At 38.5% G+C, this 27,603-nt stretch overlaps 1 protein-coding gene across 1 annotated transcript in view; it reads right to left on the reverse strand.

The window, feature by feature from the left end:
• LOC139114341 (transforming growth factor beta receptor type 3-like) overlaps positions 1–27,603 on the reverse strand; it is a 50,855-nt gene that overhangs the window by 6,740 nt on the left and 16,512 nt on the right. Inside the window, exons 3-12 of the mRNA XM_070675999.1 lie at positions 19,283–19,605; positions 6,400–6,577; positions 5,801–6,135; positions 4,918–5,107; positions 4,305–4,582; positions 3,263–3,669; positions 2,475–2,661; positions 1,566–1,674; positions 641–754; positions 113–217 (exon numbers count right to left, since the gene is read on the reverse strand). Coding sequence (XP_070532100.1) covers positions 113–217; positions 641–754; positions 1,566–1,674; positions 2,475–2,661; positions 3,263–3,669; positions 4,305–4,582; positions 4,918–5,107; positions 5,801–6,135; positions 6,400–6,577; positions 19,283–19,605 — 2,226 coding nt within the window. The remainder of the gene's footprint in view (positions 1–112; positions 218–640; positions 755–1,565; positions 1,675–2,474; positions 2,662–3,262; positions 3,670–4,304; positions 4,583–4,917; positions 5,108–5,800; positions 6,136–6,399; positions 6,578–19,282; positions 19,606–27,603) is intronic.

A 27,603-nucleotide genomic window follows, 5' to 3' on the forward strand; every position in this document is an offset into this window, starting at 1 on the left:
ATTGCATGATTTGCCACTGAATCTTTGACCAAAGGAGCACGAAAAACTTGCCATTTGAAAATTTCATGGCGTTTGTCACCCTGCGAAAATATGAACAGACGCTGTTACGTACCTGTGTGTGTGTGAATATACCACAAAGCTGCCGTCAACAGAACACCGATGACAAATGCCGCGAAGGCAATTCCAACAACTGCACCGGTTTCAAGCCCGATAATAACTGTACAAGAGAAAAAATAAAAATACCATGATTATAAACAAAACCAAAAACTGACAGCACGATCCCTCTTTAACTTACATACATGATAGCTCAAAGGAGGCACATGAAAGGACGTGGTCCATGGGCTTCAATATTAATGGCATAAGTTTGCTGTTGACAAGTCCCTGTGATGCAGAAAGGGAGATGAAAAATTTAAGCCCTTTGCATTCAGATGACAGATGGGAGCCCTCCATGTTAAAAAACAGAACCGTCACTCCCCATACTATGGAGTCTGGTATGCAAATTGTGAACTTGATGCCACCATGACATTGGATAATAAATCATTTTCAATCAGGAAAGTGAGAACAAAAAGTGTGATAATGATGTGCCATACTCTATGGCATGTAAACACGGCACCATCAAGAATGATTTAAAAGCACCTACTTTCATTGATCGGTTGTAAGTTCCCTCCTGTAGGAGGTTCTTCTGTTTCCTCTTCATCTCCTGACTGCTTCAGATTAACATTCTTGTTAGGTGGTTTTGGTTCCGTTTCTTTTCCTGCAAGAAAAATGGCCGGAATATTCAATGATATCCAACAGGTTTATCACAAATAAAAATTGTAAAAAAAACAGAGGTAACCGTTCATTTTAAAACATTCTGAGAGACCCGAGCTGACTCAAATAATGTGTGACACATTTCTTTTCACGCCATTTCATGCCAAGATTTTTCCTTGTACTGCTAAAAATCACTATGCTCCAGATACACTATTTTCCATGGCAGACTGAGTTTAAAGGGGCAGGTTTGTTATCAGCTTTATCTGGAGGCAAATTCAGTAACTGTAAACAACACACAAAGGATTACAATCACATAAACTGTCAATGTCAACAACCGCTTATGTGAGAACCAGGGATTGAAGAATGTCCCTTTAAGATATTGAACCAAGTATGACAAGACTTTCGTTAGAGTAACACATAATACAGAGTTTTAGGCCAATTAAGACCATCCATTGATAATGACTCATTATAGGTTGATAATGCATATTCAGAAAGTGTTCATTAATCCACTTTGCATAAATAAATATCATTATTGAGGAAATCAAACATAAGCTGACGAGTAAACCAAAACAACATAACAATTTATCAAATGCCTGTTCATAGATTAAAGGTAGAGGAATCGATCCCAGGGATCAAGTGTGTTCTAGTCTGTAAGAGGATTATGAAGGTGTCATAGCCTTTTGTTTCAATTGAAATTGTAATCTAGTAAGTAAATTTCCTGGCAAGACAATCTGACGCCTGAACCATGCCTTTAAAGGAAAAGCTTCCAACCGCGGAATAAAATTTAACTTTGGAAAGATAATAGTTTGTCTTACCTTGTACATTGAAGGGTCCGAGGTACTTGTGGCCATGCCCTAACGGAGAGGAATAGTCAAGATCTGGCTGGGCTTGCAACTGAATGCATCGTTCAACTTGACTCAGACACTGTGAATATAATTAAACGTATGAACAAGTTAAATCATATGAACACACCCAACCTTTCAACTTAAAGGCAACCTGGAGGCTGACAGCAAATCTTCAACCAATCCAAAGCAAAGAATAATACTAGAAATCAGAGCTTAGCACAAATATCAAACCACCTGGGCTGCACTTATTCATTCAAGCAACATGCAAAGTGTCAGTCCTGAAATCCCAGATGGTCTGAGAAACCTTCAACAAAGGCATGGCAAAACATACGAGTCAGTGATGTCTCAGTTTGACATGCGATCAAAACACCAATCTGATCTGTTCAGATTGACTCAGTCCTTTACCCCTGTTATTCGCAGTTCTTAACTGTTCTGATTCTGTTTCTGACAAGTTGCTACATCTGACCAATGACATAGTACACGTATTTCAAGTCTATCCTTCTGACCATAACTGCTGACCAACCAGACGGCACCTAACAGGCTATTTCCTGATTCCTCAAGGGCAGGTGTATATAAAATAGATGGGGATTGGTTGCTATAGCATGGGAGATTTGAAATAATCTCCCACAGCAGTTGGTCAGATGCAGAACAAAGACTGCACCTGCGGAACGACACATAGACCTGGTACAGGCAAGGATGGAGTAAATGCCTACTTTTGATTACATTTTGGACCAATTCAACCCAAATGCCCTGTATACGGATCCACAATAACCATTGGTAATGGATCAGGGCCAAATCATGGTGGTGTCAAGGGTTCAAACAACAGCACCAGTATTTTGGACATTCTGAAGGAGCGAGTCACACCTCAAGAAAACTTACCAGAGGCAAGGGAAAATTGGGCATTTTCTGTTGTAAGCAAGTTGTGATCTCGCAGTGTAGGTACTGGGGCGCAGTTGACGTCACCTTGAACCCGAAGCGATAGGGCTGCAATTCAGGGGGCATGCCAAATCGACCAGTCAAATCATCGTCTGAATTGTCATCTGTCACCAGAGCTGAGTCATGACATCTACAGCATAGAGAAGGAGTGTGTTTGTTAGTAGATTATGATGTGGTGACACAACAAGTACTTTTTTGCTTATCTAGCAATTCCATTCTCTGCCCACTGGTCTTCTTACATTGCAAAATGATTGTACAATAAATTTTTTTCAATTATTTCATGCACATACTACATTCAGTATACAAGCATTGGAGGGCTACAACCTGTAAATATTGATGCTTTTATTTCACTTTCTGTTTTGAATGTCGATTGCAAGTTCCTGTTCTTCTCCACAAAGCGTGTTGAGATACCAAGTATTCAGCTTGTCAACTGAGCCTGTAAGTGTGTAAACTGTACCGTTGTTGTTGACGAGTGAATTCTGGTCCGGACTAGAATTTACAAATGTAAACAAAAACAGTACATTTTACACATATAGCCGCTGTGTTGACTAGATTAATAGTTGGTGTTTCAATGTGCTTTTGGGAGTAGTACAAGAACTTGTGATTCATATACAAAGTAAAAATAGTGAAAAAATCATCAAAAGTTACAGTTAATGGCCCTTTTTATATGAAAACACAAACACACAACATACACACCTACACACAGGGAGTCATGCTCCGACCAAACTTACCCATTCTCAATCAGCAGTATTGCCCCTGGGCCCCTGGTTGACTCACTGTTGCCGGACAGCCAACAGTTCTGTGGCATCACACCAAACATGTTCAGGTCTGTCTTCAACTGCAGCTGTACGTGAATTTGGGAATGGTCCTTGCTGACAATCCATGGGAAATCCTTGTGCTCGTTCAGGTACAGATTCGTTTCAAACATTTGCATTGAGTAGTCGTTCACGCGTGTCGAAACCTCTTTCGGTCTCTCGGTCTTGTCCTCTTCAACCCGACCGACTGAGTACTCGCAAGAGAACTCAATCTCGATAGCTTCAAGGTCTTCATCGTCACTGATAGGGCCTTGACCTGTGATGGATCCTGCTGGTGGTTCCATGGCGCTGCCCTCCACCGTCAACTCCCGGGTGATGACAAGCTATGGAAAGGGTGAAGCAACAGTGGTCATGGTGATGTGAAACTTACATTGTGCCACAGACTGTGGTGAACGATAAGAACAAGGATGGTGCCTTTTGCAGCAAATATATCTGCAAATTCATACCGTTTTATACCCTCGTGACTGACCCATTTTGGCACCATCACAGAAGTTGAAATTAGTGTCTTTGGAAAAAACACACTAAAAATAGGGCTGAAGTTAAAATATCCATATCAAATTATCAAAACAAATGCTGCCATTCATCAATTAGAGTAACTCTGTTTGTAAAGACAGCATCTCTACCAAGACCACAAGCAGAGTGTGTACAACTTTGTAGTCCAGATAATCTGATCTAAAATTTTGTTTTTCATATTTCATATAACCTGATTATCTGACATTGGTAGATAAGAGACAAGAATGGCAAACATTACAAGAACAGAGATTTCACTTTGGCTGATATCTAATATGGTCAACCTTAGTTAATCCAGCCACTTTTTGTGAATATACACTCCAACCTGCGAACCCCCCTCCTCCATAAAGCCCCTTTGGATAAAGAGTCTAACACAGAAAATTAATTTCTCCTCTGCAATTAAAATTCAACTGAACCCAGAGAAATTGCAGAAGTTATATCTACTCACAGCATTGGTGAATATCCCAGCATGGTTCTGTATGTGGTATTGTGTGCCACAGCCATCCAATGTTGTTCTTAGTATGAAATGAGTGGCATTTGCCGAGGCCCTGCACTCTCTGTCTTCCAAGGACAGGCTGTCTCCTGAAATGTCAAATATCCCTAGGTTTTCTCTCTTCACTGCGACATCGATTCCTTGCGAGTGGCAATCCACGGCCATCCCGTAGCGTATGATCTCTTTGGTCTGTGACAGGTTAATGACGGGCGGTTCATCTTCATCTGAAAGGACTGTGACAAGTCTTCAGGTTAGAAGTCAAGTTCAATTAAAGGTGAAAAACAAAGCAGGTACTGACCGAGCCTTTTCCAACAAACCTTTCTTGAGCTATGTTACAGGAAATGCATGTATAGCATGTGGGCTCGACTCAAATTTACAAAAGACAAACATTTTCCTCACAAAATTTGACACACTTCATCTCTGTTCATTGTACATTCTACAAATATTCAAGACATCCACAAAACTACGTATGTTAATTTGCTCATTGCATATTCAAAGCTGTCATGAATATTCAAATCACAGACGCTGAATCGGTGAAAACCTATTACACATGATTTGTACTTCCTACCTGTCTTCCTGAGATAAATGTTGAACATATTTGCCAGCTGAGCTTCTGTGAAAGACACCGGCTGTCCATAATGTCGCACAACCCAGCTGACCAGATCCCTGCCGGATTTTGATAAGCTTTCTGTCTCTCTGTCTGTTGAAATACTGAGTGACTCCAGATCAACACTGTCGGTATCAACATTACCGTTTGTCTGGCAGGGAAAAACCAAAACAGTATGTGAGTACACTTGAAAGCATAAAACTGCTTTTCATTCCTAATTTGGTGGCCACTGATGAAACAGAGAGTTTCCTTTTGCATGTACATTTTTGTAAGCGTACACGAGACTCCTGAATTGTGGGTTCCCACTTGAGCTCCACAAAGCTCACCTTTGAAAAAGATTGCGTCGAAACATCTAGATTGAACAAAAAACTGGTTTGATTTAGAGTCTGAATGGCTACACACACAGTTTGCTGCCACCAAGAATGGTATTGTACCAATGGCTGACACTCCCTGACCATAAAATGGTCTAATCCAGTCATGTGATAAAGTGGTTTGCACTGAACCATTGGCAATACAGGAACCAGATGTACTGTCTAAACTGAGGAGTTGCCAACAATGTTTGGTGTAATTAACATTTAGGGGTAATATCAGTTGAGCACAGAGAAATCTACTCTGTGAAAGTGAAAACATTGTTTAGATGGAGGTCAGACATGGTCAAAACAAAAACAACACCAGATCAGTACAAATGGGGCTTCAAAAGAATGAACAGCTGGCTGGATGTGTGGTGTTGCTTTGACTACTTGTACCTTCCTCCTTTTCTTTCCTCTTCTGTTTTCAACCGTGAGTGGGGGCTAGGAAGGTAAACAGACCACTTTAACTAACATTCTTCGTTCTACAAACTTACCAGGATATCCAGAGTTCCCGTCATCCTCTCCGCTGACACCTTCCAGTTCACCTGAGTGGGACCCTTGAGGATAAGGAGGACATCTTTATTCAACTCTTCTTCTTCTGCTTCTTCTTCCTCTCGTGGCAAAACATTCAGGACGACATTTTGCACATTACTGTCTCTGGTCTGCCTGCTGATCTGATGGACCTCGATCACATGGATTTCCCTGTTTGCAAGTCCTTCATTCTCAGGCACAGCACATCCAGTTGATGGCTGCTTCTCGTGGTACGCTGCCAGGGTGTTTGGAGAAAAGAAGTTGCTGGCAATGATGCAATCTGGAGGTAGTAGGGATTCTGCCAGGGGGAAAAAAGAGAGATCATATTAAAGAGGTTAAAAATACTTTTTTCACTCCATATGACAGTGCGTTGGTCCTACGTTTCACAACTGCCAGCAACAGAAAACCATCAAAATGTAAAAGTACGCTGGTTAAGGTCATTTGGAAACTTCAACTACGCCTATTTGTTTGACTCTTCTGACAGTTAGTTCACAATCCGCATTTCACCTATGACATGACATTCCCCCCAAACATTGTTACAAGATTAATTCACTGCACAAACCTTCTCCAACTCTGACAGAAATAGAATCCGCCCTTTGAATCTCCGTGAATGACGTCGTGACACCATAGCGGCTTTTAGTCCACTCCAAAAGGCGGTCACTGTCGTTCGGTAAGGGACGCTCTTTGTGCACTTCAACTCGAACATCACCAACGGTTTTAACCTTTGACCCTCTTCTCACCTAAAAGGCAAAAAAAAAAATGAGAGAAATGAGAACCAACAATGTACACTGACCTCTATGGTCACATTGCAAAAATAGATGACACCACCTTTTCGCTATCAATCTTGGCATATTGATTTTCACTTGAACTACTCTCCCTAGACAGCTGACATCACTTCTACGGTTTCACTTGTTTCCCCCAGTGAAATTCTATATGATAAAACCTATCGAATAAGCTACCTTGCCCACTGTTTGAGGGAAAAAAGACTGGATCATTGCCACAGTACTTAATAAACATCTTGACATACTGAATTTTTTCCCACACTTTGTATGTTATCGGGCTTCAGACATATACGATAGAGCCTCTTTCATCCTTTTCAGAGTTGAGATCATATTTTCTGCCTATCTAGAACTCCATGGAAATCATGGTGTACACACACTTATGGGAGAGAGTCTCGTTCATCGATGGCTCTCTAATGTAAGAACTTGAATGCTCCTTCAGAACTCTTATCCAGTCAAGTTCATATGTCACCATCAGGTATGGTACACCCAGTGAGCCAAATGTTTTCTGCACTTGAACAAAGACTTGAAAATTTGAAGGCCTTTGAAAGTACAAATACTGTAAACACTTGATTTTTCACTGACTAAATTTTCGATAACATACTAGGCCAAGTAGGTGAAAACACATAAAGGAATTCTGCTCAACACTGCTGTTTGCTGACTTAAAGAGATTGGAAATGACAGGTAAGACAAGGGTGAAAGCATCATATGGAAGCGCCAAATTTAGAAGTGAAATTACTCTCATAGTGAATGGGTTCGTCGATGTACAAAACTCCACAGGACAATTGCGTTTTTGCTTTCCTAGACTTCAACAAAGCAGCTGCCCTGAAATGTTGCAAAATGATTTCAAGTCTGTCGGCTGCATGGAAGTACTATCCAAATATGGCCACTGAATTTTACAAGATGGCCACCACAACTTTCATGAACGAGACAACATGATGCAAAATATTTATCTCATGCCTGTCACTTGTTTTCCCATTTTTCACTGAACATACACTGAATCATAAATGTATACTCCATTAATGCTTCAGCACTCACTGTTGACCAAGCAAATAATAAGAAATATGTTGTAACTTATAAAATTTGAAATGTTTTATAAAAGATCACTGGATCAGCATATGTAAAATTAAAAACAAAAGGCTTATAGAGTGACCTCCTGTCACTTTACTGAGAAGTGTAATTCTTTTGTAATTAGATTCACACAGTAAAAGAGGGCACACACTTGTGAGACACTGGATTTCCTTATACTATTCACCACCTGAAAACATCTTTTGATAGGTGGCGCCACGCTTTTTGGAAAGCTGACTCACTCTGGGAGTGAAGAACTATGAGTTGAATGACTTTCTGCCCAAGAAAAGGTCGGCCTGACCTTTACAGAATTTGAGGACATGGCTTGCATCAGTGGAAGTTTGCCCCTGTTTGTTTTACCTCACTGCTCTGGGCCATCTGTCATTACACGTCTGGCTTGGAAATCCCTATAGAGTCTACACAATGCCATATAAATGCCACCTGAAACTTGCTGGTAACCTGAGAGAGCACAAAGAACCTGAGCTAGCTGACTGATGACCGGACACAATGTCATCCACACGGCAATTCAACCCACTCCCCTGGTATTCATGTTCAGTAACCCCTTTCACCACCGTGGTTTGATCCAAACCAACTGTTATCAATGGTGAATGTATGCCTGGCTGGCAGATTATTTTAGACTCTCAAATTGTTTGAACAAAAAACAGATAAGATTTCGTTGCATATAAAAATGACAGATTGTCAGGAAAATTTTGAACACACACATAACAACATAGAAACTTTATGCACCACACTGAAAGCTTGATCAAGCATTTCAGAAAGTTCATGTTAGCAGTGAATGTTACATGTATTTTTGAACTGCGCCCTCTACAGGTCACATAAGCTGGTCATCCTAAAATAACTATGCCCTGTACTTTTCCTCTTCAAACATGACAGTCTCTCAGCAAACCTGCAACTTAAATCCATGAAAGCAATTCTTCTCTAGGCATTGTACAAACAATTTCCTCTTTGTTTTGTAAACAAATTACCAGTACCGGGTAGTAATCAGCTGGATTTATAAATAGTGCACCAGGAGAACAAGTCCCACCAACCATCAAGGTCACTTGCACTGCAACATGGTGCATTTAATTAATCAGTTGTGAATCCTGTGACTGTAAAAAAAAATATTTTCAGCACACAGCAGATATCAATATGAAGAGTTGCCCTCCATGGTAACAATACACCCCCCTCCCTCCCCCAAGGCCCCCTTCCCCTGTCTTGTCCCTGCTTTAGGATCCACAGTGTGGTTGAACCTGCATAAACAGAGCTGGTACAGAGAGGGACCTGCACTCGGCAAATGGATTTGCCATGGTGAGAAACAGGAACAGTGTCATTGATATTATTTCGGGAAAACAGAAACCTATTTCTGCTGTTCTATTCTGTAACTTTACTCATCCAATTCCAGCCTGACAAAATAATACTACGCTGTATGCACATTTATTTATTTATGTAATTATTTTCAAAGACTGGTTGGCCTCTTTTCACCTTCTGTTACTTTAACCAGAAGCGAATTAGTTGTACTAAATGTAGCATCATAAACAGTCATTTTTAGCACTGAAATTTGAACACTTTTTATAGCTTTTTTATAGACTATACATAAAATAGAAAAGCGACCTAGCGGCCGATATAGCTCCGCTGTGTTTATGTAGAGAATAACTATTTTTGACACATGTTGATGAAGAAGGAGGAAATCTTTGATAGCTCAATGCAGTGGCCAGAAAAAAGTGGCTAAAATAAGCTGCAAAAATACACAATTGAAGATTTCATCATACTTTGAATATATCACATCGGATCATCCCTAGGAACATGTCAACCAAAGCTATCTGATGAGTAGTGTTTTGAGAATAAAATTTTCTGACCAAAATGGCAACAATTGCCCCCCCAAAATAAAATTGCAGATTTCATCATAATTTCAAAAGATCAAATTGAGTTCATCTATAGAAACCTGTATACCAAATTTCAAAGCTGTTAGACCAGTACTTTTTGAGAAACACATATTTTGACCAAAAATGGGAAAAATTGCCACAAATTCAAAATTGCAGATTTCATCATTATTTCAATAAATATCATGTAGTTCATCTATGGAAACCTGTATACCAAATTTCAAAGCTATCAGATGAGCAGTTGTTGAAATACACATTTTTTGACCTAAAATTGCAAAAATTGCCCCAAAAATACAAAATTACAGATTTCAGGAGAAATTAAATATATATTACTTAGCTCATCTGTAGGAACCTGTATACCAATTTCAAAGCTATCAGACCAGTACTTTTTGAGAAACACGTTTTTTGACCAAAAATAGCAAAAATTGCCCCAAAATTACAAAATCGCAGATTTCATCATAATTTCTACAAATATCATTAAGGTGATCTGTAGGAACCTGTATACTAAATTGCAAAGCTATCAGATGAGTACTTTTGGAAATACACATTTTTTGACCAAAAATGGCAAAAATTGCCCCCCAAAATACAAATTGCAGATTTCATCATAATTTCAATACATATCATTTAGTTCATGTGTAGGAACCTCTATACCAAATTTCAAAGCTATCAGATGAGTAGTTTTGGCAATACACATTTTTTGACCAAAAATGGCAAAAATTGCCCAAAAATACAAAATTACAGATTTCATCAGAAATTCAATATATATTACTAAGTGCATCTATAGAAACCTGTATACAAATTTCAAAACTATCAGACCAGTACTTTTTGAGAAATACATTTTTTGACCAAAAATGGCAAAATTGCCTTAAAAATGCAAATTTGCATATTTCTTCACAATTTGAACAAATCTTAAATAGATCATCCCTAGGGACATATGTACCAAATTTCAAAGCTATCTGACCAGTAGTTTTGAAGAAGAGATTTTTAAAGATTTTTTTACCAAAAATGACAAAAATTGCCTTAAAAATACAAATATGCAAATTTCACCACGATTTGAAGAAATCTGACTGAAGTCACCATAAGTAAACTGCATATTAAATTTCAAAGCAATCGGACAAGCGGTTTGAGAAAAGAAGATTTTTTTACCAAAAACACCAAAAAATGCCCCAAAAATACAAATATGCAAATTTCACCACGATTTGAACAAACTTAAGTGAGGTCACCCCAAGTGAACCGCATATAAAATTTCAAAGCAATTGGACTTGCGGTTTCAGAGGAGAAGGCAATTGTTGACGGACGACGACGACGACGACGACGACGGACGACGGACGACGGACGACGACGGACGACGACGGAAAATCAACCTATTTGATAAGCTCCGCGTCGCTGACAGCGGAGCTAAAAAAACTGGATGAGAAATATGAAGTATCATAAAACAACACTTTCTACAGCAGAAACAGGATAATTAAATATATATTTAAAACATATTTTTTGAGGTATGGCTATAAAAAGTATCAAAATTTGTCCTCTGGTCAGAAAAGAGTTTACAGATTAAGGGGTCAACAAGATTTAAATTTAAAAAAATATATATTTTTGGAGGTGAGATCAGAAATTAAGTATCTATTTGTCTGGAAATAGTATTTTTTTAACTTGTGAAAATGGCTGATATTACTTTCCGGGAAAAACAACATGGTAGATGTAATTGTAAATAGTTAGGGTTGTCCGTTTTTTTTCTTTAGTCTCAACACATCTTCACTGACATTTGTAGAACAAAAAATTTGCCAATATTTTGGCCAAGTCAGGAGCTTAAACTATCAATTTGCATTTCCAGTGAAAGGATCTTCAATCCACAAAGACCTTTACATAGTCCAATATTACTATCAATGGTTACGACAAGACCAAATTGTCAAACAAAAGTCAGTCATGATACTCTTTTGACCACTTTACAAAAAGGGGATATACACTATGCCCTAGAAAAATAGGCAGTCTGTAAGCAGAGGCTTCAAGTTTCTATAAACTTTTTCTCAGAAGGAAAGTTGCCGGCACCGCAGGTCAATGTACTTCTGGAGAGTCCTAGAAACCATCACTGCCCTGCACAAGGGAAATGGGCTGTGAGATCTGTCACATTAAATAGACCCTGGCTAACCCGACAGTGTCCGGAAATCAGATATAGATACAACGCCTGAACTCAGACCTGAAAACTAGTTCATTCAGATGGCTACCCCTTGACAACTCAATGTATACATTAGAATACTAAACAACAGCGAGAGAAATACAGATAAAGGATGAGAGAATGGCTTATGAATTATGACAAAACTTCTTGGGACGAAACACTTAACGCTCACTATCAACTTGCAATGTTTTTTAAAAGGAGACATACTCAGTTTCTTCACTTTGTGAAGAAACTGTAAAGGTAGAATGCGCCTTGGGGACAGACATTTGGATTCTCAAACTTTTACAATTCTTTCCTGATCTATAACATGTCGGGGCTCATTTTACAGTAAAGCTCTTGGTGTAAGAAATATTTTTACTGTCTTAGTTTTTCGAAAATCAAAATTTTTTTTCTCTATAGACTTTAACACAGGGATGGCGGCCATTTCTCTATAGACTTTAACACAGGGATGGCGGCCATTTTGAATTTCAAATATTGTTTATATTAGGTAATTTGTTTCTCTACTACCCAAATTTCTGTGGTGGCCATAAATTTATATTCTTGATTTTGAAAGAGTATGGCTGAAAGATTCCCTGAGCAAAAGTTTCAGTCTTTCACTTTCAAGGCACATACTACCTTTTGCATCAGCGAAGTCAGTCAGGAACACCTTCAAAATACTCATTCTCTAGTGGATGGGATCAAATCACGCCACAGAAACTTTTATTTTAAAAGACTGATCAATGGCACCCTTTGCGGAGCAGTATAGAGTGTCCCCTTATCATCACAAGACATCGCCACTGGGAATCATATTCCCAAACAGGCTGCAATTGAGATTAACCACCGGATAAAACGGAAATTCCAGTTTACAATACCTTTATGGACACCTTAGGACAGGCAACATCACAGGAAACAATTAAACTAACACGCCAATAAAGGATTAGTTTGTCTGCTTCAGCCATCAGAACCAAAATACTACTGTACACTGAAATACACTGACTGCACTTTGAGGCCTCCAACGAGTACAAGGAGATTACTGTATCCTACCTAACTCCATGTATTCAAACATACAAATAATTATAAATCAATAAACACACACACACACACACACACACACACACATATACATATATACACACACATATATACGTATATATGTGTGTGTGTATTGATTTACAACTATTTTTGACATTTATTTACCCATTTGTTCATTTATCTATTCATTTAATTTTGTATTTTATGACATGTTTAATTTCAATCGATTTCACTGATTTACAAAATGAGTGCCAGATATCAGTCAATGATGTCAGTCATGATTCAACAAATCAGAGAAAAACACTTCAAAATAACTCTATCAATGGACTGACCCCAGTCACTTGGCTTTCTTGGCAGCAGTTACTAGCTGGCCAAGCCACCCGATGATCTTAGCAACAGCCTACCACTAACGCGACAGTCTTCAGATCTGCTGAAGTTTATCTCTCAACTTATTCTGTTTTGATATTTATATGCCCGGACTTGGAGCAAGTCTATAGGCTTCCCTCCCTTGTCACTGTCTCATTGACAAAAATCACATGACCACATTCGATCGCTGGAAATGATCAGATGATCTTCAATGCATTGGGTCAGTCAGCAGAAGGTCAAAGCCGGTACCTATAAACACTGGACTGACAGAGTTAACCTTTCGCAGTGAAAAATGCAAAGACATCAGATCTGCCGAGTCGGCAAACACACCAAGATACATTGTTTATGCAGTGATGCAGGTGAAGTACATGTATGTTGGTATATTCTTGCTTATAGGTCACCCTATTTGGTACAACCTGTATGTCAGCATGGCTTTGGATCATGTACATGAAACTTGCCCCCAAAATAAAAACAACAATCTTTGCTAATAGTCAGTGCTTGCCACAAAACTCACAAAACACTGACATCGAACGGCATGTCCCAATTTCTAGGACAATTTATTTTTATATACAAATCAAAAACGAGCGCCCTTTCAAAGCTACAAACTCAAAATATGTACTAATTTCAGTATGCAAATTACACATTTATTTAATCCACGCAAATATATTACAACATTTGTACAAATACAACCCCAGTATACTTATTTCTTTGTTGACGTCAATGTCATTACCATACTGTAGGGACAACATTTCTGATTCCTAAACAGATTACTCTACTGCGTACTTTATAAACTAAAACGTACGGTTATCACTAGGAACCTGCGCTCATATATCATAGACAGAAAATTATCTGCGATCATAACTGTCGCTAGTCATCATTTATTCAATAACTGAAGGAGTTATGGTCAGGGTACACGATACGAGTGAAATATTAAAGCACTGATATTTGTATGCAAAAAGAATCTGTTGTCATGATCACTATAAATTTGCTGCCATTGTTTTCAAAAGTCTTGCTAACCTCTTTGCCTAATATGTAATTTAGAGGTCTTACACCCGAACGCCATATTGACCTTGGCACTTGTAACTCACTATGACTGCCATTCACATGGCTGACAGCACTTTCCACTGAATAGGTTTTTGTGTCATGTCAATGCAAGATCAATAATATATGAACACGAAGGGGACGACCAATTAACACTTCATTTTTTTTTGAAATGCAGAGCTTGACAAATCACAAGCAAATCTGATAAATTGTTTTGTCAACAAAATATTATTATTATATTCTGTCAAAGAAGCTGACTTTCATTTGTCATGAGCTCACCATGGCTGAAAATATTAAAATATGAAAGTCACTGCACAGATTCGGCTGTAAAAAATTGTTAAAAACTACCATCTTTCTCCTTCAGATCCTAAAGGGCAGCGATGAATTTAAAGCTTTTGACGTCGCCCACGCACAATTCCCCTGACAGTGTAACTCCTTATTTTGGCTCCGAGTCACGTTTTTGTGCACCCCTCTCCACTGATAAACTCTGCTGTGTTTGTGCAACAACAGGGGCCCCAGGATGCTGGCCTTGACATACTTCTTCAGGGGATCAATCCCCACGCCAGCCTCTATAGCCTCCATCGCACTACAAGGCCGTCCATTCAGAATAGCTGACACTCTGAGGCCATCGCACATCATTGCACTTTGTTCACCATGGCCCATTGCCAACTCCGCCTCTCGGCTCTTGTTGTCGTGGAAGGCTTCCACGCTGACATATCCTTCAATTTATAAATCTGGCAACTAACTTCTGTGAGTATTGATGTAAACATAGGAATACAATACTTCCACAAATTGTTTCAGTCTTTTATGATACCTAATCTTTCACTTTGTAAAACTGCCTTTTTTTAAGGATTTTTTAATCATATTGAGTGCACATAATAAAATATTTTTGTCACCCAGAATAGAAATAAAGTTAAAAAGGCCTCTGACGCTGCCCTGGTCTTGCTTTTTGTGATTCCAATTTGGACAACTTACAGTGAACATCCAGATTTGGTAGTGAAACAACAAACCACACTGTCGAATAAAACAAAAAACAAGCCTCTTGAATTGTCGGTCGAGTTTTCACTATGTGAACAAACAAGAAGAATTTCTGCATCCAGCCGACACATTTTTGGTAGCACATGAGCCACATAATCTTTTATACACTCAAGTGAATGACTTATATTACCCTTTCCCTTTGGGCTCAAGTCCAGAGTGTATCCTGAATGGGGTATTGTTTAGCATTTGCATTCTGGCGGCCACCAGAATGAAACCAGGCCCAAAAACTAACTGACCTAAAATAAACATTCAAATTTACAGCAAGGTCACCATAACAGGATCTTTACCTACAGGCTGCCGGGCCATCGCGGCAAGTTAGAGGCAGTGTTTATAACGTTGACATGGGTATATGGAAAATTTTTGTACATTATTGCATCTGTGCTTAATATTGCATGATGCAGCTTTTGCTGTACAGCTCTTCAAATCGCATTATCTCTAATTCTGTCATTGGACAAGGGGAAGCTACAGTTCATGCTGCCCTGGTTGTGCATAAGAAACGACAAGTTTTTTGTCATGATCAATGAAACTGAAGTTTGCTGGTTGTCAATTCCAACAACCCACACATTTACATTATTCATTCATGCTGCCCTGGTTAAGCATTAGAAACAAAAATTGCTTCTTTTTTTTTTTATAATTGTTGTTACTATTTGCTAGTTGTCAATTCCCACAACCCACATATTTACATTATTCATAAATTTCACCTTGTGACATCCCAGATATTGAACACACGGTGAGACCAGTTATGGGAGACATCTGTCATCAGGATATCACTCAATTTTTGAATTTAAAATCGCGGCGAGTTGAACAGAATTGTTTATGCAGAATCAACTACCTATTGAGGTCTCTTTCCAACTTAGATAGACGCCGCCCTCAATAAGCAGTTCAGTTTTCCCTACATTTGACTTCACCGATTGTGCTACCCCGAAGAAAATAACACTGCCCCACTTTCAATCCCATATTTATTTTTAACCTGTTAAATAACAATAGATGAATAATTTATGAATATAGCTTGTGTAACAGAGAACAAACGGACCGTACCATCCATTTTTCTGACATTCAAAGTACAATGACCTGTCATGAAAAAGGAATGACAATTTCAAGGTAATGTCATTAATTTTCATGAGGGAAGAATCTTCAGAGGGTCACAGAAAAGCAGTTGGTTTGGAATGCGACTCAAAAAGAGAACTGAAAGACACTGAATTAATGTGTAATGTTTGATGTACTTAAAGTCAGGTTTAAATTTTAACAAAATGCATCAAAAGACTGTACTTTATCCTGTGAGTGCAGGTTCTTCTCTGGTCCAACTCAGTAATGCATGCATTCCAAAATTTGCATAAAAGTTGCAAGTCTATTGTTATGTAAATTAGCATGTACTGTTTCAGAAATTCCTGGGGAGAACACTGACCCTGAAGACATTCATGCCACATAAAGTGTCTTTTATGATGATGGAGCCCTTTTTTTCAACAACTCTTGAAGGTCGTTGTACTTTAGGGCCATCTACCACTTCAAACAAACAAATGAACATATCTCACAAACAAGAATACAATATGTACCTTGAATTCTTTTCTTCAAGCCTTATCCATTTAGTGTTCTTATAATGGGCTATGCAAGAGCAATAGATGTGATTGTCCTTGCAATTTAAAATTTTTCAAACTACTTTTCGTTGATTTTCTTTAGATATCGGTCTGATACAAGGTCTTGCTATAAACTCAAACATTTTTCGTCAACGAATCTATATATTGTGGAAGAAATGAAATAATTGCTTTATGAGTTGATCGAAAGACATAAAGCACTTAATAGACATTTGTCCAACTGACAAAACTGTAGAATGGATTTCAGTAAAATGGTAGTAGGTCAAAATCCTAAATGCCTGGCACGGCCATCTGACATTTTGTTAGAGGAAGGTGTGGTCAAACTTTTGAAGTTTTATTGAAGATGCCGAGCGAGTGTGTAACCACAAAAATCCCACTGACAGCTGAGAAACGATGTCAAGTCGAAGCGTGGGGGAGGAACGTCTTCAAGAAGTAGTGACAGAAAACAGGTGTGGTGACAACAGCACTCAAAGAGCTTCCCTTCAAAGCAGGCAGTTTACACCCACCCTCCATAAAATTACTATCAAGACATAAAACTGGAAACCACTTTGTAAACTTCCCGAACCCAATTTATCGTCCCTTGAAGAATAAAACTCCACCTACTCTTGCACATTGCGTCCTTCCCGGGCCACGTGTTTCTGACACCATGAAATTTAATGGCACCATTCCCCTGATTTTTCTATGATATGTTCTTCAGAGTAAAGAGCAGTATGTGCGTTATGCATACTTGTAGATGTTGATAACTCACTACGGCAGTAAAAAATGTTTTGACTACCACAACATGACTCATCCACACATATCTGACAAGACTGCAGAATGACGGACCCATGCTACGCTATAGTACAGTTAAACTTTATCCTAAGGGGTATGTTTGTCCATTCACCATTACCAGAACCCCTAGGCAAGCAGTGTTTCCTACTGTCTTGAAAGGGACGGGAGGGGGGCCCTGTGTTTTTCACATGCCCATCCAACACAAATCGTAAATGGAAAACTGCTGAAACCTGACCTTTTCCCCCAACGAGAAAAAGTAATAAACCCTAGAAACAGGTGGATTATTACTTCAAATTCAGATCAGAGATTACATATTTCTTACATGGCTTGTGAACTACTGGCCGAGTTTACAAACAGAAAAACCGGCAAGAAACCACGGATGGTTTACAGAATCTTGAGGGAATGTCACACCTTTCCTACAAAAGAACAATAGCTTATAATCCCTTCTCTAAGAACATCTTGGAATCATCCTGTTGTTTCCTGTGGGGAAATTTGACTTCCTTCCGAGGAAGTGAGGATGGAATCCGGGCTTATGGAAATGAAACAGAAGGGCTTGGCAATGTCATTAATCTTCTGTCATCATTTTTTGTTTTTACATCTGGTATATTGGGTTAAACATGTACAAACTTCATGACAACAACTCATGTCTAAGCTATCAACACGTAACTGAAGGATTATTGAAATCAATGAAAATACTGCAATTTCATAAGATTCTGTACAAAACAAAACAAATTTAAAAAAATATCGAAACAAACAGACTATGAAGTCTTGACAAATAATAGAAATGGCTGACCAACAGCTGAAATTTAGGTAGTATGCACCTCAAAAGCGACGACTTAAACTTTTGCTCAAACTTTCCACTTTGAAACTCTCAACCGTTCTCGTACCAAATGGGCATTAAAATGAGGGTCACCGCATAGTTTGGTACTAGAGAAACATATTATCCAGATATTACTGATATTTCAAATTCAAAATGGCCGCCTTCCCTGCATTAACTCTATGGGGAAAAAATAAAAACTTTACTTTTCTGAAAATTAAGATGGTGAACAATTTTCAGACAAGTATTGGAAAGACTTAAGAGTCAAAATATATGTCCAGAAGGAGCATTCTTCCTTTGTCCTCCTTCCCTAAAATATTGAAAAGACGTTGATACCAACATATCTCAGAATAAGAGTGCCAAGTTATCACTCTTTCCCTTTGAAACTTGGAGAAAATACTTCTGTACTGAAGATTGGAAAGTCCATTTTCTTGAGCTGTTTGATACATGTACTATCCAATAATTCAATGGAATGATGCCAAGTTTCAGACAGTAAACACTACATACACCAACGATCCCTAAATTGTACCAAATCTGCAACAAATACGTCATTTGCGAAACTCTGTGCAATTACTAGTAAAAGCGCAGCAAGCTTGAGATGAACACTATGGCTACTATCAAACCTGTGGAAAACCATAGACAGTAGAGGGGGGAAGAACTGACAGTTGAACTTGCCACACAGTGCCTGACAGCCTACCTGTCATTGATAGAGCAAAGCTGATTGGCTGGATTATCGTAACTGTGAGCAAACATTCACATTAAAGCCAATCAAAGCTCCTTTGTGAAACATGACCAAGGAATACTGAAAATTAATATGAAAACATATACAAAACCAGAAAATTTCACATGGGCTTAGAAAACAACAAATAATTTTATTATAGAGATAATGATGAAATAATTTTTACTTACATGAAACACATGCTTAAGACCATGTGCTAGCCTTTCCGTCTGTATCTTCCACTGAACTGCCCTCTCTGAGTTTAACACAAAAATCAGAGGTTTATTGTAGGTACCCGTGTCCGCAATGGGCCGTATGTAAAGGAACATAACCGGCCTTTGAGAACTGACAGTCACTTGGCTGTTTTTGACATTAATAACGTGAACTTCTTCTTCTGATGAGGTTTTTGAACTGCTGTAGCATCCCGGCCCAACCGAGTATTGTTCATAAATAGGGGTGACATACGGTGATTCAAACGGCGACACTGGCTGGCACGTCCTTGCTCCAATGGAATCTGCGAGACATCGATGAAAGGATGGAGAGAGAGAAATGATGGTTAAGATTTGAGATGAAACTTCTAACATTCAGACACACCAGGCTCTGAGGTACTTGAGCCCTTTTTATACAAAGTCATTTCACACAAGTTTCAAAATTACGACTCCCAGAAGATTACTATAACTCACACACTGCTGTCACACATATCTCTCACTATAAGGTTAAGACAATATTTTCCATATATCCAGTTGGAAAGTCATTGAACATTGCATTTTTTTTTTAATTTTCAAATGACTGAGTCTAGTTAAAATACATCCTATCGGCCGCACTTTGCTTAAGTGATTTTTATATAACTTTACCTTGGTGGTAACAGAAAAACAGCGAATGACGCTGGCACAAAAATAGTATTGATAATAGTCAAAGATGGTATGACTCGTTTTATTGTAGTATCACGGTAGAATAGAAGCTAGAGTCACTGTTCTGACTGACAAGAATTCATAAAATATCAATAATGATGTCATTTGTTTCTCGATGTATGAGCAAATCAAGATTGCAGACTGTTGAAGAGTTATTCATAAGATTAGTACACAGCCTAGGCAGTGAAAAACATCATCATCAGTTCAAAACTTCTGACGGGGATGATATGGGATACATTTAGGTCAGCACAACCTGGAAAAGGGTTACTAGTAAGGCCCCTTGTGATTTGTGTCAATCAATTTCTAAGCCTGCTCAGTCCATTCAGTCAACCAACAAAAGCTTCATGGATTTCTCCTTTCTGTTGAAAGCTGCGTTCAACACTTGCTGTACTCCTAAAACGCCTATGATGGGCTGACCAGTTGCTACAAGCCGCCGAAAAAGGCTTCACGAATGGTGAGAAGTGGAATATTTGATCGCTGTATGCATCATACCAGAAGACAGAGAGAGAGAGCCTGTACAAAAGATCTAGAGGGGGGCCTAACGTAACAAAACTCAAAGACCAGGCAATTGTAAATGTAGCTACTACTGCTCCATGAATGCAGCAATGAAGGCTAAGAAAACCCTCCATGGTTCTCTTTTCAAAATAATCAATACTTGTAAAGTGCTTTCTTGAATGGAGGCTAAGTGTTTTAACTCCTGTTTTCTCCTCCGACAATGACTAAAGTTTGTGGTTCAGTTAGCCACGCTTAACCTGCTCACACATGGTTCTTTATGGTCCATTCCTTACAGCCTGGCACAGACGATGCAAGCGAGCATTATCAAGGAACACTGAACACAGAGGAGGGGACCTTTGTCAACTTCAAAATCTTCTAAGGTGAACACAGAAGAGTGGCAAAATTTCATATATCATACATCGACAAACAGTGAATGTGCCTTCTTTGGACAACTTATCGATCGGCTTGTTTCAGTCCATCGACTAAAATCACATTTCAAATGAAAGTTCCGGTAAAACAAGTAGAATGAAAGGATTTTACTTGGTCTGTTTGAATGCATAGGGGCTTGTATTTGGATGGGCTGTTTCAAAAGACAAAATCCAGAAATGAAAAGATCAACGTCAGGTCAGATCAGATCGTAAGGTGGACGTGTTACTGGTTGTGAGGTCATTTCAGGCTTGCTTGTATTTCTGCTAAATAAACACTCGCATCCTGCCTGGCCTTGAAATGAATTTTTTCCCCACCCCTGAAGTGATAGACAACAAACACTTGCAACCATATCAATGTCAATTGAAATAAAACTGCCATGCGAAGGAAAATAAATGTTCATGAGACATTCAGGGCATTCTGTAGCTGTCAAAATCCACTGAAACCCAATCCAACACTTCCAATGCAGTGATCTCTCTGGGCCTGGGCAGTCGGGGGTTACGTACGACCACTTGTGCAAGCATTGTTTCTAACTGACTGTCACGGAAAGAGTTCATGTGATTGCAAAAAGCAGCACAGACCACGTCCCTTCAGACCGCTGCATGTCTTGGTATATTTGTAGCTCTCATTATGAAGACCAGAGGAAAAAAAGGCTACGAGTTTGCCGTAACTAGATCAGTTTGCCAGCAGCAAACGTCACTTTCAGATACTTTGGTACAACGCCAATTGTAACACAGGGAAAGACTTCTATCTTACTCTTTACAGTGACCCAACACGGTTACACCACAACCGGAATATGCTGTTATGTATTTAATAGCATAGCTGAAGTTTTGATACAGCTTCAGTCACTATTTTGAATAATCTTTCTTGCTGATTGCCGAATGCAAAAACATGGAAATAAAACGATGAAATCACAGTGTTTTATCCACATATGCAATATCAGTAGTGACTGCTGCAGAATGATCAAAATATTCCAAGCATAAATGACACTTTGGAAAAAGAACTGTAATTTTTTCCCACCAAAATTTCAGTACAACATTTTACCAATTTTTATGAATTTTTCTTTGATTTTTCTGATAATTTTGGACCAAAGGGACATTACATTTCCTTTGCTAGAGCTTTTTATCAAAATTTGGACAAAAATCTGAAAAAAAACTTTACTGCCGTATATTTTATATACGCGACAGAAATTGACTTTGGCGCTCAAAGGGTTAAATAAGGCCTTCCCTGAAACCTATTAGTTTATGCATTGTTTATTTATCAAAATGTTACTTATCGTACATAAGGTAGAATGCACCATGGAGACAGATATTTGGACTCAAACTTTTACAATGTTCTTTACGCCTACCACTTGCAGGGGTTAATTTGGAAGCTTATGAAGTCAATAACGTTTTCAAAAGTTTAGTAATGTGAAAATTAGGAATTTATTTTCCCACAGCGATAACATAACACAGGGATGTCAGTAAATTTGGGTAACTTGTTTATCTAATACTAACCTTCGTACGGTGACCCCTGATTTTTATTCTTGATTTTGAAAGAGAATGGTTGAAATTTTGTTTGAGAAAAGTATCTATAATTTTACAAATATGCAGAATTTTGACAAAAAGAAGAACGTCATAAAACTTTGCTCATCTTTTGGCTTGGCTGTAATTTGGAAATATTAAGGAAAGTTCAAGATACACAATCCCTGTAAAACTATTGGTCAGCCTGTCTAAACCTGTAAATATTGCCATTTGAATGTATCCTGTTCAAAATGGTCAGATAGCTGCTTCCTTGCTACAATTCATCCCACAGATGCAGGATGCCCAATGGCCTTTATTCATATGCATTGTTTTGACCACAATAGGTTTAATGGTGGCCTTTGTTTCCAATTTGTTTGCTCCAATCAGGAAAGCCCCTTATCAAGGTCCTACTTCATTAATCATTCATAATCGTTTCAATTGCGGAAATGTGCATTGTATACGACTTACATGACGAGCGCAAGTGTGTCGGGTCAGTGACCACCAATGCAAAGTGGTAAACCGTACAACAACTGTGACCCATAATTCAACTCACCAGGCTTAATATTTCCCGGTTTGGGAGAACAATTTTGTTATCACCGAGTGCTTGAATTGTACCGTGGCAATCACTGAATGTAGGTGTTATTGGATGTAATTCCTTTTGGTGTTTAAGAATTCAAGTATTTAGTTGTCACAGCAAAATTATGCAGTTGATTTTTATCAGTGTGTCAGTTCGTTGCTGCACGAGAGCTGGTTCACTCTCTATGAGATGCAATAAAGCAATCATCGTTAATTACTAGTAAAGACTATTCTATTGAAATTCATGAGTCTGAATTTTCGCTTGCTTTCACTTCGAAGCTGTCCCAGCCAACAGCAGCTGTTCAAGGATGGCAACAGTTCACACTGCAAGTTGACAACCTCATGTTGTAAATCATTAAGCTGCTGGGGTATTGCGATACCATGACAAAACAAATGGAGGCAAGAAACTGTGAGCGACAACAGTGGTAGCTGTACGTGTGTATGCAACAATAAGAGTTTGTAAACAAGACAGATCTTGTCTGACTTTTTCAAAACATATTAAGCATTTTTTTTTGGAATTGATGAACTTCCATCTCAAAGCGAAAGAGTGACACTGCACTACCCACAAATACCTTGAATCCAGATACGTTCTTTCTTTATGAAGGGGTAAACTTTTCATGACACCCACCTAAAATAATCCATGGTTTATTTCTGTCTTTTTTATTGCCCTGCACACACAGCTCTGACCTACTTAGCTTTCACACCCTTTTAAACTCAAAATGAACTCTACATGTTGCCTCTATTCTTTCCAAGGCTCGTTTTCCTGACCAGAATAGGGCGACTGAACTTTGTGTACAAGTGGCCGTATATCACCCTGCAATAAGCTCCACTGAGAGGGCAACAAGTGTGTAACTTTTCATTCTGTGCTTCACTGACAAGATGGCTGCTTTGTCATGCAGGCTCTTTTTTGCAACAGAAAATTCCAGGAAACTTCGGAATTTTTTTGTATCATAAATATACATGCCTGGGCACCATCAGTGCCTAACCAACTGTTCAACTTTTGACTGATCAGATCTCATTTGCATGCGTCAAGCATGGTGAGGCATCCTGCTGATCTGCACAGGGACAAAAACAACTGCAAGACATACAAGAATACGGTGGTTACTCTACATCACTCATCAAAATATACTCTACAAGCTTTTCCTTGGTTTCCACAGGCTGGAAAAAACAGAGGGATGACAATTTACATATCACTACAGATTCTGCATAATCTTTTGTTATGGAAATGTACCCTTCTGTGTAGTCATTAACATATGAATTGATTCCTAGATAAACAGAGGTGTGGCAGACCCCCTCAAAATCACTGTGGAAAACCCTACTTCTACATTTCTGAAGGTGCATCATCCATTCACAGAAGAAAATATCCAAGATAAGAATATGCAATAATATGCAAAGTTATAGAATAAAAATAACCAAGTTTTATGATACATTTTCAGTAAATGCCTGTGTCATTATTATTTGCATTTGAATAGTTGACTCTGTGCATGTGAGAGTGATCGGCTGAACAACCAGCGACATTATACCGGTTACATTCTCGCGAGCCAGAGAAATGATTTCTGCTCCGCTGACCTACGCAAAAATCTCTTAACGGGTAGCGCTGAGCTGTTGCCGTAAAGAGGCACGTGGTTTACGACGATGACGGATTATCGAAAAAATATTGTCAAGGTTGGGATGTGGCCAAGCAGATTTGGGTCTTGCTTTCTTTCGTCAGAAGCTGCAGATCAAATGCGGTCATTTTTGTGACACTGCAAGGAACTACAGAATGAGGCACGTGTAGATGCCAGCTACAGTATCTAGAAAATAATTTGGCATCAAAAACCTCTGAGCTTAAATCCCGCCCTTTGTGGAATTTAAAGGGGAAGTTCACCAAGGATGATTTTTACATATGTGGTAGCTCTGTGGTCATTTACCCCAGAAAAGCTATTTTCACCATTTATAACTCGCTGGATTTTTTACGAAAATGATAAAAATAGTACAGGAAGTTGCCCATGTAATTTGAATCATGGGAAAAAAGCCCCAAGCTTGGGGCTTGCATCATGTGATATGGAAGGGACCATCTTCGGATGGGTATGGCCCCCACATTGCCCACTCACAGCAACACAGTAGTAAACTGCAACACAAAATCTGACAGTGGACAGTTTATTATAAGTGATTCATCGTTTATGCAAGGATAGTCAGTATAAACAAAAGTTATGTAAATACGCACAGCCTGGTTTAAGCATGGGTGAGTGGACAATGCCATACCCATGGGATAATGGTGCCTTCCATATCACATTATGCAAGCTCTAAGCTTGGCGCTTTTTCCCATGATTCAAATTACATGGGCAACTTCTTGTACTATTTCTATCGGTTTTTGTAAAAATCGTGCAAGTTATAAATGGCGAAAATAGTTTTTCCGGGGTAAGTGACCACAAAGCTAGCACATATGTAAAAATCATCCTTGGTGAACTTCCCCTTTAATTGAGTGGGCAGCATCCCCAGCACGCTTTATATTCCTGATGTATATTACTAATAATTGTAACATCATTTTGCTATATTCACAATAAAAAATAATCCTTAGATATTTGAATTTAATGGGCCGGCTGTGTCACATAGTGGTGAATATGTACTCATACTTTTATAACAGTAATTCATAAATTCAACTGTGTGTTATTATGACATAAATATGCTGTTTGTTTTGATGAATTTACATTTTTTCACAGAGTAATTAATTCTAAAATTGCAGCCACAACTGCCGCCTGAGTCCAGAATGAGTTTTGAAATACAATATCACACAAAACGTACGACAATCAAAAATGAGAGCTCCATACAGCACTATTACACTCACAATAATTACAACAAATACCTGGTTCCTTTCAACCACACTTTGGAGTATGTTTGTCTCTTCCTTGTTAAGATAGTTCACTTCTCGAAAATGAAAGACTTAACCTTTCTCTCAAACTTTCCTTAAGGAATCCATTAACCATTTTCTTTCATAATCAAGAGTAAAAATCAGGAGTTACCGTGCAATTTTTGAAACTAGAGAAACAAATAACCCAAGATTTACTGATATTTGAAATTCAAAATGGCCGCCATGAATGTGTTAATTCTATTGAGAAAAGTAATATTTTCGAATTTCCAAAACTAAGCTGGTGAAAAGTTTTCATACACCAAGAGCTTTAAAATGAACCCCACAAGTGGTAGATCAGAAAAGAATTGTAAAACTTTGAGAGTCTGAATATCTGTCCCCAAGGTACATTCTACCTTAAATGAGAAGCAAAAGATGTGCCGATACATGTACCCAAATTAAAATTTTGTCTTTTCAACGAAGATTGGAAAGAACTACAGACAGCAGATACATACACTTAAACAAGTACAAACAAAAGTAACATTCAAATCACATGTTTCCCCTGAAATTGTTTTCATACGGACAAAACAATCAGCTTTCAATGAGAGATATTTATTATCATCGCTAATCTCTCATTGTTTTATGTATAAAATGAGACAGCTGAGATCTGGCATGTCACAAAATAGAAGAATACATGTACTGGCTCTGCTCGGACAAGTTTTAGTACACCACATTGTTAGAAAGCTCAGTTGAAAGAGGACAGTGTGCCTTTTCAAGAAGCTGTGTGCAGAAAAATTTCCTTGTGTATTCTGTTCATGACGTGGAGTACTCAACTTGCGTTCTGAGGTTTACAGTAGAAGGTCTAGATTTGGCTGATATTTGGCTGGTATTTGAAACTGTGTAGAACACCTTGGAACTTCCATGAGATAACTTGTGTATGTCTGGCAACTACATGTATATGCCCTGAGTTATATATCCATGCATGTGTTTACTTGTGAAATTTTTACAAAACTCATGTTTTCGTGAGTATTATGATAAATATCCCTTCTCGTGACATCCTTCTTCAAGTTCAAACATTTGCTACACTCTAGAAATCCACAAGAAATCGAAAAAATCTCGCTTGAATGTGGCAAAAAAAAATTACTCATCATAAAAATGCATGCTTGGATAGGATCACGAGGAAACTTGGTTATGGGAACACTATATCACAGGTTATCATCCTCACACAGAACATACACATGACCTCTGAGTGACTCCCAACAGTCCTGCATATGACATCAGATTGGAAATTGCACTCTCCATGACTTATGATAATGCAAACCTCCCTGGCACAAACAGCTAGGGCAAGCCTAATTGCAGTGTACTTTTTTCACAGCTTTTGAAAACATTACTCACAGCTAAAAAAATAATGAGAGTTTATAGTCATCATATTGAGCAAAAAAAAACAGTTATCTGACACGATTAGACTAGGTTGCGGGAGGAGGTATTTTAATTTTTTTTTTTTTTTTTTTTTTTTTTTTGAAAGGGGGAACGTCAGTCTTACCAAGAAGAAGCTACAACATGCATACGGCCGGTATGCTAACTTCCATTCACAAAAACACAATGAGTTGTATGGTGCAACACACTTCAAATACAAAGTACACATGTATTCCGGAATAAGGATGGCCAAACTGAACTCCCAAAAGCCATGCGTCCAGATTTGCATTATCTGCTATTAGTAAATTCAATGCCAGAGCTAGCATAAAAATAATTAACCTTGACATTCCCATTTTCTG

This window comes from Ptychodera flava, chromosome 16 (genome assembly GCF_041260155.1).
Source record: "Ptychodera flava strain L36383 chromosome 16, AS_Pfla_20210202, whole genome shotgun sequence".
Classification (NCBI taxonomy): domain Eukaryota; kingdom Metazoa; phylum Hemichordata; class Enteropneusta; family Ptychoderidae; genus Ptychodera; species Ptychodera flava.